Source organism: Lynx canadensis, chromosome A2 (genome assembly GCF_007474595.2).
Source record: "Lynx canadensis isolate LIC74 chromosome A2, mLynCan4.pri.v2, whole genome shotgun sequence".
Classification (NCBI taxonomy): Eukaryota; Metazoa; Chordata; class Mammalia; order Carnivora; family Felidae; genus Lynx; species Lynx canadensis.
In genome coordinates this window covers 59,153,029-59,170,521 of record NC_044304.2, presented here as the reverse complement: position 1 = coordinate 59,170,521, position 17,493 = coordinate 59,153,029, and the positions used below count along the sequence as shown (strand labels likewise).

The following is a 17,493-nucleotide window of genomic DNA, read 5'->3' as shown; positions in this document are numbered from 1 at the left end:
CTGTATGATCAAGTTTAATATCCAGTAGGCTCATCTCCCTGCTCCTCTCCTTATTCAGAATCTGTTATTGCTTTTCCCTTTTAAGTTTTACTTTTTTATCAAATTATGCACAATTATTAGGCATGATTAAAAAAATTTTTTTTAATGTTTATTTATTTTTGAAGGGGAGAGAGACAGACAGACAGAGCATGAGCAGGGGAGGGGCAGAGAGCAAGGGAGACACAGAATCTGAAGCTGCCTCCAGGCTCTGAACTGTCAGCACAGAGCCCGATTCGGGGCTCGAACTCATTAGCTGTGAGATCATGACCTGAGCTGAAACCAAGAGTCGGACGCATAACCAACTGAGCCGCCCAGGCGCCCCAGGCATGATTTTTGACACACTCTCTCTGCCCCCATGCCCAAATCAATCAATCAGAGGCAACCACTTCCACTTCTTTTACTTCTTTTATTTCCCTCCTTGTTTCCAAATAAAATGCTTCTGTTGCTATTCCTCGAGTTTTCTATTTTAGGCTTTATTTACTGACTTGCCTCTACTGAAGAGGAGGACTTAACTCCCTTTCTTCCCCAGCCCCTACCACTCACTGGACATCCTTCCTGTCCCACCCTCCCTCCTCCCAATTACAGTTATATTCGCAGCTAGATCAGTATCGTACTTCCTTTACTAGGTAAAGCTGTTCACGGACAACTGGATATTCACATGCAGAAGAATGAAGTTGGATCCCTACTGTGCATCATATGCAAAAATTAACTCAAAACAGATCAAAGATCTAGGTGTAAAAGCTAAAAGTTTTTATAAAACTCTTAGAAGAAAACAAAAGTATAAATCTTCATGACTTTGGATTGGGCAATAGTTTATTCAATGTGGTATCAAAGACAAACAAAACGATATGAACTGGATTTCATCAAAATGAAAGACTTTTGAGCTTTAAATAATTTTTTTAATGTTTATTTTTGAGAGAGAGAGAGAGAGACAGAGCATGAGTGGGGATAGGGCTGAGACAGAGGGAGGGGCAGAGAGAGAGGCAGACACAGAATCCAAAGCAGGCTCCAGACTCTGAGTTGTCAGCACAGAGCCCGACACAGCACTCAAACCCACGAACCATGAGACCATGACCTGAGCTGAAGATGGACACTTAACCAACTGACCACCTAGGTGCCCCAAAGACTTTTGAGCTTTAAAGGAAACTATCAAGAGAGTCAAAAGACAACACACAGAATGGGTGAGAGTTTTTATAAATCATCTCTCTGGAACGAGACCTGTATGTAGAACATACAAAGAACTCTTAGAACTCAACAATAAAAAGACAACCCAATTTTTAAAAGGGCAAAGGATCTGGGCACCTAGGTGGCTCAGTCGGTTAAGCGTCCAACTGCAACTCAGGTCATGATCTCCTGGTTCATGGATTTGAGCCCCACGTCGGGCTCTGTGCTGACAGCTCGGAGCCTGGAGCCTGCTTCACATTTTCTGTCTCCTTCTCTCTCTGCCCCTGCCCCACTTGTGCTCTGTCTCTATCAAAAATACATGTAAATAAATAAGATAGATAGATAGATAGATAGATAGATAAAAGGGCAAAGGATCTAAATAGACATTTATCCAAAAAAAAAAAAAGATACACAAATAGCCATTAAGGCCATAACATGATTCCCAATATCAACAGTCATTAAGGAAATGCAAATGGAAACCAAAAAGAAACGCCACTAGATTGATCTATTAGTTTCCCAGTGCTGCTCTCACCAATTACCACACACTTGGTGGCTTAAAACAAAAGGTGTTTATATTCTTACAGTTCTGAAGGCCAGAAATCTGAAATCAAGGTATCTGTGGGGCCAGGCTCCTTGCAAAGGTTCCAAAAGGAGAATTCCTTGCCTCTTTCAGCTTCTGACGTCTCCAGGTGTTTCTTGGCTTCGGCTGCTTAATTCCAACCTCTGCTTCTGTTTTCACTTGTCCTTCTCTTCTGTCTTATAGGGACACTTGTCCTTGGGTATGGGGCCCACCCGGAAAATCCAGGATGATCTCACCTCAGGATTCTTCACTTAATTCCACCTGCAAAGACCCTTTTTCCAAATAAGGTCACCTGCACAGCAGGGGAATGGGCTGTAGACGTATCTTTTTGGGAGTCACCATTCAACCCACTACAGAGAGCTATCATCAAAAAAGACAGACCATAACAAACGTTGGTGAACCTGTGGAGAAACTGGAATCCTCACACGTGGGTGCTGAGAATGTAAAATTGTGCAGCCACCTTGGAAAACAGTCTGCCAGTTCCTCAAAACATACGGTTAACCTGTGACTCAGTAATTCTACTCTTAGGTATATACTCAAGAGAACGGGCAGCATTATGTCCACACAAGAACGTGTGCAGGAATGCTCATGGCGGCTCTCTCAGCCAAAGGGGGAAACAATCCACATGCCTGTCTACTGGTGAATGGATAAATAAAATGTGGTATTATCCGTATATAATGGATTGTTGTTCAGCCAGGACAAGAGATGAAGCACGGATACATGACACAGCAAGGATGAACTTTGGAAACTAGCGGGTGCTAAGAAAAAGAAGCCAGTCACAGAAAACCACATACTGAATGATTTCACTTCCAGGAAATGCCCACAAGAAGCAAATCTAGAGACTGAAAGGAGATTAATGGTTGCCTCAAGCCACTGGTAAGGGGACGGAGGAAAACAGGGAGCAATTGCCAATGGGTACAGGACTTCTCTTCGGGATGATAAAAATGTTCTAAAATTGACTGGTAATGGTGACCCAACTCTGAAGTCTAAAATCCATTAAACTGCACACTTTAAGTGGTTGATTATATGGTACAGGACTTACATCTCAGTAAAGGTATTTAAAAAAATTAAGTATTCACATCTGAGTCACATGGTAAACCTATGGTTATTTTACTCTCATGAACTTTTAATTGTCCATGGAATTAGAGAGTATCTTGTTTTGCCATAGACTTGATATTCCTTGGACCAACCCTATTTTATCCCAAATCTTTTTTTTTTAATTTTTTAAGCTTTATTTATTTTTGAGAGAGAGAGAGAGAGAGAGTATGTGTGTGGGAGGAACAGAGAGAGGAGGGAGAAACAGAGAGAAGGAGACACAGAATTCAAAGCGGGCTCCAGGCTCTGAGTTGTCAGCACAGAGCCCGACGCAGGGCTCGAACCCATGAACTGCGAGATCATGACCTGAGCCGAATTTGGACACTTAACCGATTGAGCCACCCAGGCGCCCCTACTGCAATAGTTTTTAAACTTCCCTTTTGGATAGCTCATCTTAAGTACACAGCAATACAATTGATTTTTCTGTGTTTTCATGCCCTGCAACTTTGCTCAATTAAATTCATTTAGTTCTGTTATGGGCGGAAATTAAGTCACACCCTCAAAACAAAGCTGTACTTTGAAATCCTAACTCCTAATGCTCCAGAATGTAACCACATTTGGATAGGGTCTTTAAAGAGGTAAAGTGAGGTCATTAGGGTGGCCCTAATCCAGTATAACTATGTCCTTACAAGAACAGGAAATTAGGACACAGACACTCAGAGGGAAGATGATGTGAACACACCGGGAAAAGACAGCCATGTACAAACCAAGGAGGGGGGCCTGGAATATTCTTCCCTCATGGCCCACAGAGAAAACCAACTCTGTGGACACCTCGGTGTCAGATTTCTAGCCTCCAGAACCAAGAAAATAAAAATTGATCTTTCATATACAGCCTTTATCATGTTAATGAAACTCCTAATTCCTACTTTATTGTTTTTTTTATCATGAGTGTTAAATTTGGTCAAGTGCTTTTTTTTTTCATCAAGATGATCATGTTTTCTCTTCTTTCTATTAGTAGGGTACTGACTGACTTTCACATGTTAAACCATTCTTGCATTCTTTTTTTAAAATTTTAAAAAGTGTTTATTCACGTTGAGAGAGAGAGAGAGAGAGAGAGAGAGAGAGAGAGAGAGCGCGCAGGCATGAGCAGGAGAGGGGCAGAGCAAGAGGGAGAGAGAGAATCCCAAGCAGGCTCCGCACTGTCAGCACAGAATCCAATGCAGGGCTCAAACCCATGAACCACCAGATCACAACCTGAGCCAAAACCAAGAATCAGGCACTTAACCAACTGAGCCACCCAGGGACCCCAAACCATCCTTGCATTCTGGGAATAAATACTACCTAGTTTTGACACAGTCCTTTTAATATGCTGTTTAATTTGATTTGCTAGAATTTTGAGGATTTTTGCATTAATATTCACAAAGAATTTTATCTGTACTTAAAATTTTTTTTAACATTTATTTATTTTGAGAGAGAAAAAGAGAGAGAGAGACAGCATGAATGAGGGAAGGGGCAGACAGAGAGAGGAGAGAGAGAATCCCAAGCAGACTCCAGGCTGCCACATAGAACCTGATGAGGGGCTCAAACTCATGAACTGTGTGATCCCGACCTGAGCTAAAATCAAGAGATGGACATTTAACTGACTGAGCCACCCAGGCATCCCTTATCTATACTTTTTGTAGTGGAAATGCCCATGGTGGAAGGGTAGTGTTGGCCTCATGTAAAGTTAGAAAATTATTCTTCTTTAAATGTTTGGTAGAATTCACCAGCAAAGCAATCTGGTTCTGGGATTTTGTTTGTTGAGAGGTTTTTTGATTTGCCATTGATCCGTCACCTTCCTAGTTGCTTTCTTTTTCCTCATGACTTAGCTTTTCCTGTTTATACAGTGTGTCTAGTAATGGAACAGTATCTCTAGGTATCCAATTTGCTGGTATAAAATTGTTCACAGTATTCTTCTATAATTAAAAAGGATAATTTCTGTAAAGTAAGAATATTCTCACTTTCATTTATGATTTCAGATATTCAAGTCTTCTTTTTTCCTAGCCAATCTACTAAGTTTGTCATTTCTGTTGACCTTTTCTCATAGTTTTCCTTCTGTTACTGATTTTTAGTTTCATTACTGTGATAAGAAGAGACACTTTATACGACTCTAATCTTACAATTTATTAAGACTTGTCTTCTGCTCTAACATCTGCTTTATCCTGGTGAATTTCATTTGCACTTGAGAAGAATGTGTATTCTGCTGTTGTTGGATGGTGTGTCCTAACGTATGTTAGGTCTCATTGGTTTATAGGTGTTCAAGTACCCACTTCCTTCCCCTGTCTGGTTGTCTGGTCCATTATTGAAGAAAGGGTATTTTACTTTATTTTATTTTATTTTATTTATTTATTTTTTTTTCAACGTTTATTTTTTTTGGGACAGAGAGAGACAGAGCATGAACGGGGGAGGGGCAGAGAGAGAGGGAGACACAGAATCGGAAACAGGCTCCAGGCTCCGAGCCATCAGCCCAGAGCCCGACGCGGGGCTCGAACTCACGGACCGCGAGATCGTGACCTGGCTGAAGTCGGACGCTTAACCGACTGCGCCACCCAGGCGCCCCGAAGAAAGGGTATTTTAAAGTCTCCAGCTATTACTGTAGAAATATCTATTTATCTTTCTGACAATTTTGTCTTCATATATTTTTGGGCTGTATATGTTTATACCTGTTACATATTTTAGCTGTATTAAATTTTTTTAAATGTTTTAATGTTTATTTTTGAGAGAGAGAATGAGAGAGAGTGTGAGTGCAGGAGGGTCAGAAGAGAGAGGGAGACACATTATACCACAGGCTCCAGGCTCTGAGCTGTCAGCACAGAGCCTGATGTGGGGCACAAACCATGAGATCATGACCTGAGCCAAAGTCGGGACGCTTAACTGACTAAGCTACCCAGGAGCCCCACTGTATTGAATTTAAAAAGTTTTCTTTTAATATTTATTTATTTTTGAGAGAGAGAACATGAGTGGGGGAGGGACATTATTTTTGAGAGAGAGAGCATGAGTGGGGGAGGGACAGAAAGAGGGAGGGACAGAAAGAGGGAGACACAGAATCTGAAACAGGCTCCCGGCTCTGTGCTGTCAGCACAGAGCCTGATGCAGGGCTTGAACTCAGGAACAGTGAGATCATGACCTAGGCTGAAGTCAGATGCTTAACCAACTGAGCCACCCAAGCGCTCCTACTGTACTGAGTTTTTAAATCAATATATAAATCCTTTCTCTACTGTAAACTTTTTCTTTTTTCTAATGTTTTATTTTAGTTTTGAGGGAGAGAGACAGAGTGTGAATGGGGGAGGGACAGAGAGCGAGGGAGACACAGAATGTGAAGCAGGCTCCAGGCTCTGAGCTGTTAGCACAGAGCCCCACACAGGGCTCGAACCCACGAGCTGTGACATCATGACCTGAGTCGAAGTCTGATGCTTAACTGACTGAGCTACCCTACCCAGTGCCCCTCAATTGTAACCTTTTTAATTTAAATTATATTTTGTCTGATAATAATAATAATAAAGCTCACTTTTTGTTATTATTTGCATAGAATATCTTTTTCTATCCTTAACTTTCAATCTATATCTTTATATCTACAGAAAGTCTCTTTAAACAACATATAGAGATCCTATTTTTTTAATGTTTTATTTTTTTTTTTGAGAGAGAGAGAAAGAGAGAGAGAGAGAGAGAGAGAGGGAGAGTAAGCGGGAGAGGGGCAGAGAGAGAGGGGGCTAGAGGACCCAAAGCAGGCTCTGAGCTTTCAGCCATGAAACTGATGTGGGGCTCAAACTCCAGAACTGTGAGATCATGACTTGAGCTGCTGTCAGACGCTCAACCCACTGAGCCACCCAGACGCCCCTAGATCCTATTTTTTAAGTCAAATCTGACAAACTGTCTTTTAATAGCACACCTGCATCCATTTACTTTTAACATGATTACTGATAAAGGAGAATTTATTTTTGTGTATATCTGCTTTCTGTAGGTCTTATATGGTTTTCACTCCTTAATTCCTCTACTCTTGCCTTTTTTGTACTTAGTTTATTTTTTGTAGTGCACCATTTTGACTGCCTTATTCTTTCCTTTTTGGTATATTTAAAGTTATTATCATAGTAGTTACCTTGGGAATTACAATTAACACCCGAAATTTATAATAATCTTGTTGGAATAATACCTACTTAGTTGCAATAGTATGCAAACATTCTGCTTCTATATACCTCCATCCCCCCGCCTTTTATATTCTTACTGTCACAGGACATATTTTATACAATGCATGCTCATTAACTTGGATTTATAATTATGTTTGCTACATTTTCCTTTTAAATCACACAGCCAAAAGAGAGAAGTTACAAACCAAACCAAAAGTGCAGTAACACAGGTTACGCACCTAAGAAGTTATCTTTGCTAGTGTTCTTTGACTTTTCCGACAGCTTCTAGTGTCCTTTCATTTCTGTCTGAAGGAGTCTTTACAGCATTTCTTTAGGGCAGGTCTCCTAGTAAATTTACTCAGTTTTTATTTTTCTGGAAATATCCTAATATCCTTCATTTCTGGGGGCACCTGGGTGGCTCAGTCAGTGAAGCGCCGACTCTTGATTTCAGCTCAGGTCATGATCTCACGGTTTGGGAGTTCAAGCCCTGCATCGTGCTCTGTTCTGATGTTGTAGAGCCTGCTGTGGATCCTGTCTCCCTCTCTCTCTCTGCCCCTCCCCTGCTTGCACTATCTCTCTCTCTCTCAAAATAAATAAATTAATTAAAAAAATATATATCCTGGGGTGCCTGGGTGGCTCAGTCGGCTAAGCGTCCGACTTCGGCTCAGGTCATGATCTCGCGGTTTGTGAGTTCAAGCCCCGCGTCAGGCTCTGTGCTGACAGCTCAGAGCCTGGAGCCTGCTTCGGATTCTGTGTCTCCCTCTCTCTCTGCCCCTCCCCTGTTCGCACTCTCTCTCAAAAATAAATAAACATAAGAAAAAAATTTTTATAAAAAAATATATATCCTTCATTTCTGAAGGACAGATTTGCCAGATACAGAAGTCTTGGATGATAGTTTTCTTTCTGGACTTTAACTATTTCGCCCCAGTGTCTTCCAGCCTCCGTTGTTATGAAAAATCAGCCGTTTACCCTGTGAAAGACCTTTTCATATGATGAGTTGCTTCCCTCTGGCTGCTTTTAAAACTCGCTCTTTTTCTTAGGGTTTGAACAATTTGACTGTAGTTGTCAGCATGGATCTCTGAGATTACCCTGCTTGGTTGTGTAGGCTGACTATTTCATCAAATTTGGGAAGTTTTGCCCATTACTTCCTCAAATATTTCTTCTGCCTCTTATTTTCTCCCGTCTCCTACTGGGACTCTTTTAAGGCATAGGCTAGCATGCTTCACGCTGTCCCACTCATCTCTTGGGATTTCTTCATTTTTCTCCATTCCTTTTTCTTTCTGCTGTGCAGACTGTAATTTCAATGGTCTTATTTTCAAGTTCATTGATGCTTTCTTCTGCATACTTATATATATGCTGCTGAACCCTTCGAGCGAGTATTTCAATTCAGTTATTGTACTTTTCAGCTCCAGGATTTCTTCTTGGTTCTTTTTCATAATTTCTATCTCTGGAATGATATTTTGTTCAGACACTGTTCTCCTGATTTCCTTTAGTTATTTGTCCACAGTTTCCTTTAGCTCACTGAATATATTTAACATTGATTTAATAGTCAATTTAATGTCTTTGACTAATAATTCGAAAGTCTGGGCTTCTTCTGGAACAGTTTCTGTCAAACTTTTTTTTCCTTTTCTGGGTTTTTTTTTTTTTTTTTTTTTTGGTAGGTTGTTACTAGTTAAACTGTGTCCTCCCAAAATTCATAAGTTGAAGTCCGAGCCCACGGTATCTTAGTATGTGATCAAATAGGGTCAACGTATGTGTAATTAGTTAAGATGAGGTCATTCTAGAGTAGGGTGGTTCCCATAATCCACTGTGACGGGTGTCCTTGTAAAAAAGGAAAATTTTAGATAATCTCACACACAAATGGGAATCCCAAGGAAAGGTAAGATCTACAAGCCAAGGAATGACGAAGACTGCCAGCAAAACACCAAAACTAGGAAAGAGGGATGGAACAGATTCTCCCTCACAGAAATCAAATGGAAACAACCCTGTCAACACCTTGATGGTGGACTTCTAACCTCTAGAACTGTGAGACAATAGAATTTTGTGGTTTAAACCCCAATTTGTGGTACTTTGTTATGGTAGCTCTGGCAAACTAATATATGCTGTGTTTTTTCCCTTGAGCCTGGACATTCTGAGTATTAGAATATGGTACCTGGAAATTATACATTTCCACACCTCAGAGATGGCTAGGGTTTCTCGCTTGTTGAGGGCTAGAGTTATCCATGTATGACTTTTCCAAACTGTTTTTGCATACTATGTGTTCACTGTTGTGGTTTCTGTTCCATTGTCTCGGAGGTCAGCCAGGGACCTGATAAAGATGTTCTTAAATGTCTGACTCCCAAAATGGGGGGGGGGGGCGGAGAAGGGAGTATTCTCTCTTGAAGTTCCACTGCAGCAAGGAAGCCACTTCAGCTTGTGGAGGTTGGTGCCGAACCCTCAGCCATCAGAAGCAGGGATCAGCAGTCAAAACACCGCCCCAATTTCTGGAGGACAAGGTCCTTACTGCCCACTCTGGCACCAGCCAGCTGCACCAGGCACAGAGGCCGCCAACCCAGCAGCTACCCACCATGGTGCTGGCTCTGTGGGACGTCAGCCATTAGGAAAACACAGAAATCCCTGGCCTCGTCCTCAAGTTCTCCTCTGGGCACTGAAAGTACACAACTAGGCTCGAGGGTTCCAAAAGAATTGCTTCAACCATTTCCCACCAGTTCAGATGTTGTCTCAGTGAAGGGATGGATTCCCAGGGCTTCCCTGCTTCGCCATTTTCCATAACATCACTGTTGTCCATCCATCTTTATCGTTGGGTAGTAGTCCCTGGTATGGATGTACCGCCTTTTGTCTAACCATTCATCTGCTGAAGAATATTTGTTTTTTTCCCAACTTGGAGCTATTATGAATAAAGCTGCTACAAAATTCACGTATACATGTTAAGACTGCATTCCTTTGGGATAAATGCCCATCCAATTGGGTTTTTTAAATTTCTGCTATCATCTCTTGCATTTACAACAGGTGTCTGTTGGTTCTCTTAATGTTACTTCTGAAAGATGTCCTAGTCTCTGTTCATGAGTGTAATACATTATTCCTGTGCATAGGTACAGTCTGTTTCTTGCAAGTTTGATAACATTTGATTGCTCATATTAAATGCTGGGAATTAAAAAGATGTTTGACTTTGGGGGTGATAGAACTGTGTTTTATCTTGATTCTAATGACGGTTTCAACTGTTTGAACTCATAAAACTGTACACACACACAATAAATCTTCATTTTTCTTTAAGTAAATTATGCCTCAATTAAAGATATTTTTCAAAGTTTGAAAGCTTTGAGCTCATGTTTACAGCAAACTGAATCTGAACTTTACTGTCCAATTATCTAACAGGGAAGTTTATTTGGGGACCTTTATTCAGTATCTTCAGGTCATTCTCAATGGGCTTGTCAGAGTCCCCCAAGAAATCAGACTCTACCAAGCTCTGGCCAGAGCAGGGTGACCGCTGGTTGCCAGAGTTCCGGGAGCTCAGTGGGAGGAACTGTATTTGCTCATTTCAGGACTATGCTGGGATAATGCCCACATCTTCATTTGATCCCAGTGCCCCCAGTCAAGAGGATTTGGTTTTATCTATCTCCAGAAAATAACCGTCCAGGTATTTACCAGTGTGTGGAAAGTGCTCTGTAGAGTGTCAGGGAGGTGAGAGCCTCACTCTTTCTTAAATGGGTTTTCTGATGATGTCAGCTGGCCCCTCCAAGTCCTTCCCAGAAGTACATGGTGTTCCTAATTTTTGAGGCTTGATGACTCTGATGAGAAGTGAAGTTGTTTCTTGACTTTCCCAATACCTGTTTATAACCTTTTTTTTTTTTTTACCACTCATCTATCTCCTTTTTCCCCCAAAATCTCATTGCTGTTTCTCTCCTTTACTATCCCCCTATCCTTGAGAGATTATTTTTAAAGGCAGATCCCTTTCCCTCCACATCACTCTATTGTCTTTGGCACTGAATGTCCTTATAAAAAAGCCTGGGGCCAGGTTGGTTCACTGGCCTTGTGAATGACTAGCTTACCTAGAACATGTTTGTGTCAATCGTGCTATATCAGTTTCTCCTAGAAAATGGTATGTCATTTCAATCTTCAAATTCAGTCATTCTTTAATATTAGGATGCTTTCTTCTGTCACATTTCCGAATACCACTTCTGGACCACTTGTTGGATTTTCCACTGCAAGGTGTGAATTATATTTATGTTGGCTCATCCTTGTTTATGCATATCTATCATCTGTATCTCAACCCTTCCTATGTGATGAACTTTATTCTCAGTCATCTGCTTCTTTTGGTTCCAAGGTATTTGGTAGCTCAGCGATAGAGTGGTTTTGATGGTCAACATGACCTTAACAGTCAGTACAGATCTTACTCCCCTGCTCCCTCGTTCCACATAACACGTATTCAGTAGGAAGAGAGTGGGCTGTTTCACTCAGGAGAAACCCCGATATCTCTTTCTTTCTCATTTCTATCTCTTCTCCTAAGTGGCAGTATCAGGAATGGAATCACTGCACTGGGGGAAAAACATAGTTTCTTTTTATCTGTCTTCTTGAGGTAATAATTTCCCTAGTGTTGGCAGGGGTGCTTAGCCTCACCTTTTCCATATCACAGTAATAAGCAAGGGGAACTAGAAGCCTACAGATTGTGCCATAAATATGGTGAGTTTTTAGAACAAACCGTAGACCAGTGTGACTGGACCATTATAAGCAGGACAGACAGCAACGTGAATGGCCTGATTACATGATGCCTCTTCTTACAAACAGTGAGGAGTTCAGATAGTATTTTCTGAACACCGGGAAATCATCAAAAAGCCTTACACTGGGAAAGGGCATAACTGATTTATATATATATATATATATATATATTTTTTTTAATATTTATTTATTTTTGAGACAGAGAGAGACAGATGATGAACAGGGGAGGGTCAGAGATAAAGGGAGACACAGAATCTGAAACAGGCTCCAGGCTCTGAGCTGTCAGCACAGAGCCCGACGAGGGGCTCGAACTCACGGACCGCGAGATCATGACCCGAGCCGAAGTCGGATGCTTAACCGACTGAGCCACCCAGGCGCCCCTGATCTATATATTTTTTTTTTTTCAACGTTTATTTATTTTTGGGACAGAGAGAGACAGAGCATGAACGGGGGAGGGGCAGAGAGAGAGGGAGACACAGAATCGGAAACAGGCTCCAGGCTCTGAGCCATCAGCCCAGAGCCTGACACGGGGCTCGAACTCACGGACCGCGAGATTGTGACCTGGCTGAAGTCGGACGTTTAACCGACTGCGCCACCCAGGCGCCCCCCCGATCTATATTTTTAAAAGCTCTTCTGGTTGATGTGTGATGACCAGGTTGGTGTGGACTTAAAGTGAGCTGATCGCAGGGAGAACAGGAGATGATGGTGCACTGACATAGGCTGGGGAGGGCACAGATGAAAAGAAGCAGGAACACACAAGACATACTCTAGGAGCAAAAATGACAGCACTTCCTGGTGAACTATTGATGGTGACCAACAAGGAAGCCTTAAGGATGGCTCTCAGGTACATCAGCATGTAGAGGGAGTCTTCCCTGGGAACCAAGGATTTTAATAGACTCCCAAAGGAATTCATATTGAAACAGGTTAAAACCTTGGTTCTAGACACTTGAAAATTTTGTATTTTACCAGAGAGCAGCACATCAACACAGCCATATTTTGGCCTCTTCAGGAATTACTTTTTTAATACACTGTGCTGTGGCATTATGCCATGGTATTGCGTTTCTGGCTCTAATAAGAAACAGCTCTATAAAACCCATAATTATATTTACGAAGGGGATACTTTCCGGAGATTGTTCACCATATCTCAAAGCCCGTTTTGTGAAAACTTGAGAAATCTCCCTCAATTCTCCCTCCCCCAGTCAGGTGGCAGGAAACGCAGAGGTAGATTTTTAGGCTAATTCTAAAGCAAGTCTATGGGACTTCATGGCATGAATTCTGCAAACTAACAAATTCGAGGGTTTTTTTTATATTAAATATAATTTCTAACATTCCTTTTTCTTCTAACACCATTCTATTTTTTTTCTTCCCACCTCGATATCCTCACTTTGAAAAAATATTATCTATGTGTTTTTGAGAGGCTTCCCCAAGTCTCTTCACAACAGGAATTAAAAAAAAATAATAGACCAAATTTCTGATTAGTGAATTTAAAAAATAATAAATAAATAAATGAATAAATACATAAATAAATAAATAAGAAAGAAAGAGAGAAAGAAAGAAAGAAAAGGTTAGTTGATCTGCAGTGACCTTAGGAAAAAGGTCCTGACATAATCCCAGAAACCCAGGGAACTCTTTTCCTATAAAGACATTCCTCTGTCTGGCATATAGCCTTCTATGTTCTTCCTGTCATGTGCCTGTCTTTCTATCTTAATTTCTCATTAACTTCAAATGTTTTGAACTAAGCGTTAAACCCGTAACTGTTCACATGGTTCCAAAACTCAAGTCAAAGTTCACCACTGCAGAAAATAAATGACCCGTTCCTACAAGGAATTACAAACGCTGATCAAATACTATCCTCTAAAACGTCTGCTTCTCATTGAAAACAACAATCTAAAATAACATTATAAAGTATATATGTAGTTTTAAGTAGTCTTCAATCCCAGTGCGGGGCCCAACGTGGGGCCTGAACTCACGACCCTGAGATCAAGACTTGAGCTGAGTCAGACGCTTAACCGACTGAGCCACCCAGGGGCCCCAACATTATAAAGTTTTAATCACGTATACGAGAAATGTATATAAGGCCACTTAACTAGTGCTGTCACTTAAAGGAATTCCCAGTAACTGAGGTGCCTTCAAGGGAGAAGAACGATATTTCAATTCTCTTTTGCTGAAAACATCAAATACTAATCATCTTCCTGCTCTTTTTACTCCTCCCTATCCCCCCTATGTTGGAAGGGTGTGCAGAAAAAAACCCATTCAACCTGTTCATCAAAATACAACGTAAGAAAATATTTACTTAGAAGCTTATTATGATTGGATGGGGCAGCGGCGACAGGGAGGTGGAAATAAACGTGTGTGGAGGACATCTTTTTGGGAATCTGACAGCCCACAGCCCACAACAGGCTGACAACCCTGGGAACTGTCCCACCTCCCACCCCTCTACCCCCCACCCCCACCCACCGGAGGCCATAAACAATGCAGGCTCCCAGAGCCGTGTGGATGTGACACGAGCCTGGCTACCGCCATGTGGAATGGAAGTGGGTGACCCAATTCGGACCCATCAGATGTCATCTCCCATAATTTGGAATTGAGACTGAGAAACAGTGAGTCAGTCGATTCCTCCTAAGACCAGCACTATGGGATAAACTTGTCTGTTGAAGAAAGGCCATATTTTGGCTGCTATGTGCATACCAGGGGCAAATACAGTCCGTGTGCAAAAAGTAGAAGAATGAACCGCATGCACACGAGTTGCAGTTCCTGGTTCTTAGCTCTTCCTGAGGCCTTGATCCCCTCCCGCATTCCTAAAAGTTTTATAGTAACTTGTGCTTCCTCGTATAAGCCTACTCCAATAGACATTTGTCACTTGTGACCCTAAGTCCTAATGCATACGTTGTATGTCTCCTTTTCCCTAGCTGTATTATTATTCGCTAGACAAGGAGAGTTAAATTACTGAATTCCTAATTTTCCTAAAACAGGAATATGATTTCCTACAATACAACCGTTACGGTAATGGGCAAAACAAAAAGCGACAGCAAAGTCAGTTGACAGAAAGAGAACTTCTAAAAAAGTAAGCAGTAAATTAAAACACAATCTTACTTCGAGATTCTCTTTTTTATACACTTCAATAGCTTTCTCTTCAGATAATCCACAGCAGCCGTATTCCAAAGGAGTAAACACTGTAGTCGGAACATTAATGTAATCACACTGAAAGATAAACAAATTACATCTGCTTATTTTGGGACACTTTTCACAGCAAACATCTACATTACATACATCTACAGAAGGAGAACAAGGAAGTCCGGTTCAATGTGACTCATTTTACCCTATCACTGCGTCGGCGCATTAGAAGTTACCCAAAAGGATGGGGCGAGCCCAACTCCAGGGCAGAGACCAGCTCTCCCAGAGCCCACACCCGACTTCCGTTTCTGAAACAGAGCAGTAGGGGCGGAGTGCCTCCAGAGACTCTCTAAAATGTCTTCTTTCCATCCCCGGGATTCCAGACCCCGCTCCCCCAGAACACCTTTACCAGGCAACCGAGAATCACACTATCTCGGTGGGAGCTGAGACCACCCTTGGCCGTTCACGTAACTACAAAGAAGCAGTTCAACAGTGTTGGAGGGGGTGACTGCCCTGGACCCATCAAGGGGAGATGGTGTATGTACAGTAGGGGGATAACGTGGGGACTGGGATCTCATAGGTCCTGTGGTTCTGCCACAGCCCCCAGAGAGCCCTTATGAGACTAAGGCAGGGTGTGAGTGGACATCACAGGGAGACTGCAGACCCTGAGCCCTACACGCATCTCCCAGCAGCTCTATGCACCTGCCTGTGGGAAAGTGAGTGTGAGTGCAGGTGGCATCTCTGCCTGGAAGAGGGTGTCTTTGTGACAGCTGGAGGAGAATGGGAACACACTGGCGGAAGTGTCATAAAAACCTTGCGTGGAGAGAAAGGGTGCAGCAGCACAGAAACGATAGAGGGTACAACCAGAGATAGAGGTCTCTAGGCCCGTCCATCCATAGCCCCTCAAGGGGCGACACTGCCCATAGCACTGCGTGGCCCCCCAACCTTGCCAACAGGTTGCTGGTGATTAGGTCAAGGGTGACAAAGAAAGCCAAGGCATAAGCTGGCCAGAAACCTATGTAGAAAAAGATAAGCTACATTAATCAAATTCTTTCTTTTGCAGGAAGAGGAGCTCAAAGCAAAGAAAGAATCCCCTGGTGGCCGTGGAGCCGTAGCCAAGTTAGGCTAATGGAAGAGCACCCTGTGAAGCAGAGCACCCCCAGGGCAGCCGTGACCCCAGACCCAGTTCTAGCTCCAAACGCAGTGCGGCCCGGTCCCAGAATGCCGCTTATTCAGAGTCACTGTGCATTGCAACTTACTAATTTACAGGATCCTTGTAGTTTGCGTCATGTGAGTGAGTCTCTATTTCTCATTACCCAAGACAAAAACCAATCAACACGCCACCAGGTATCCCTCTATTGGTGAGGTGGACGATATACGTGGGCCTAGAATCTTTGAGTTATGTGCTCTAATACCACTTCAGTTTTGATAACCTACAAATCATGGGTAAGCCAAGGATTTTTCTTTTCTTCCACACGGCTAGAGAAAAATCACATAACCACAGGGACTGCCTTCGTCTTTCCAGACTTCTCTCAGGCCCTCAGATATTCACTGATTCATTTGCAGTTGCACCGTGAATAATGTGGGGGTTGGGGTGCTGAACCCCCATGCAGTCAAAAACCCATCTATGGCTTTTGATCCCACCCCGCCCCAAAAAAGTTAGCTACAAATAGCCTACTGTTGACTGGGAAGCCTTACCAATAACACAAACAGTCGACTAATACATGTTATTATGTTATACATATTGGATATTGCATTCTCACAATATGGTAAGCTAGAGAAAAGAAAATGTTATTGAGAAAATCGTAAGGAGGGGTGCCTGGGTGGCGCAGTCGGTTAAGTGTCCGACTTCAGCCAGGTCACGATCTCGCGGTCCGTGAGTTCGAGCCCCACGTCAGGCTCTGGGCTGATGGCTCGGAGCCTGGAGCCTGTTTCCGATTCTGTGTCTCCCTCTCTCTCTGCCCCTCCCCCGTTCATGCTCTGTCTCTCTCTGTCCCAAAAATAAATAAAAAACGTTGAAAAAAAAATTAAAAAAAAAAAAAAAAGAAAATCATAAGGAAAAGAAAATACATCTATAGATAGCACTGTCCTGTGTTTACTGAAAAGAATCCACTGTAAGTGGACCCACACAGTTCAAACCCTTGATGTTCAAGGGTCGGCTGTATTGACCAGCAACTGACCCCGTGTCCCACGGCTTACGGGGGAGGCTTATTCTCAATGGATGCTTTTTGTCTCTGGTGTCCTAACAATTAAGGATAATGAAGAAGAAATGCCTCAATGTTCCTTCCTTTCATCTGAAACACTTTTTCCACATCTTAGACCATCTCCTCCAACTGAATTGGACTTCGTCTTGCCTTGCCTGTAGCCTTCCTTTTGGTCCTGTACCTTAATGCTCACTTTTTCTTCATACCCTAACCACACTGCTCCTCAAAGCCACCTGGATTGACTTCTCGGAGCATTAGGCAACTACTCTGCCTCCATACACCCCGAAATGCTAACTGCATTGTGACAATGTATGTTCAGCATCCCAGGCCCCACCCATTGATACCTGCAGACCCACATCCTAGCAATGCCTTCACGTATACGTTCAAGGTCTTCATTCATGACCTCACGAGGCATCTGGCGCGATAAAAAAGCAGAACGCAGCATCCTTTACGAAGCATGTGTGCTCAGTACGCTTCA

General features: G+C 42.4%; 1 protein-coding gene across 1 annotated transcript in view; it reads right to left on the bottom strand.

Moving 5' to 3' along the window:
• TXNRD3 (thioredoxin reductase 3) overlaps positions 1-17,493 on the bottom strand; it is a gene marked incomplete at its 5' end in the record, with an annotated part of 68,049 nt that overhangs the window by 6,394 nt on the left and 44,162 nt on the right. The window contains one exon of the mRNA XM_030296415.1: positions 14,791-14,898. Within this exon, the coding sequence (XP_030152275.1) occupies positions 14,791-14,898 (108 nt within the window). The remainder of the gene's footprint in view (positions 1-14,790; positions 14,899-17,493) is intronic.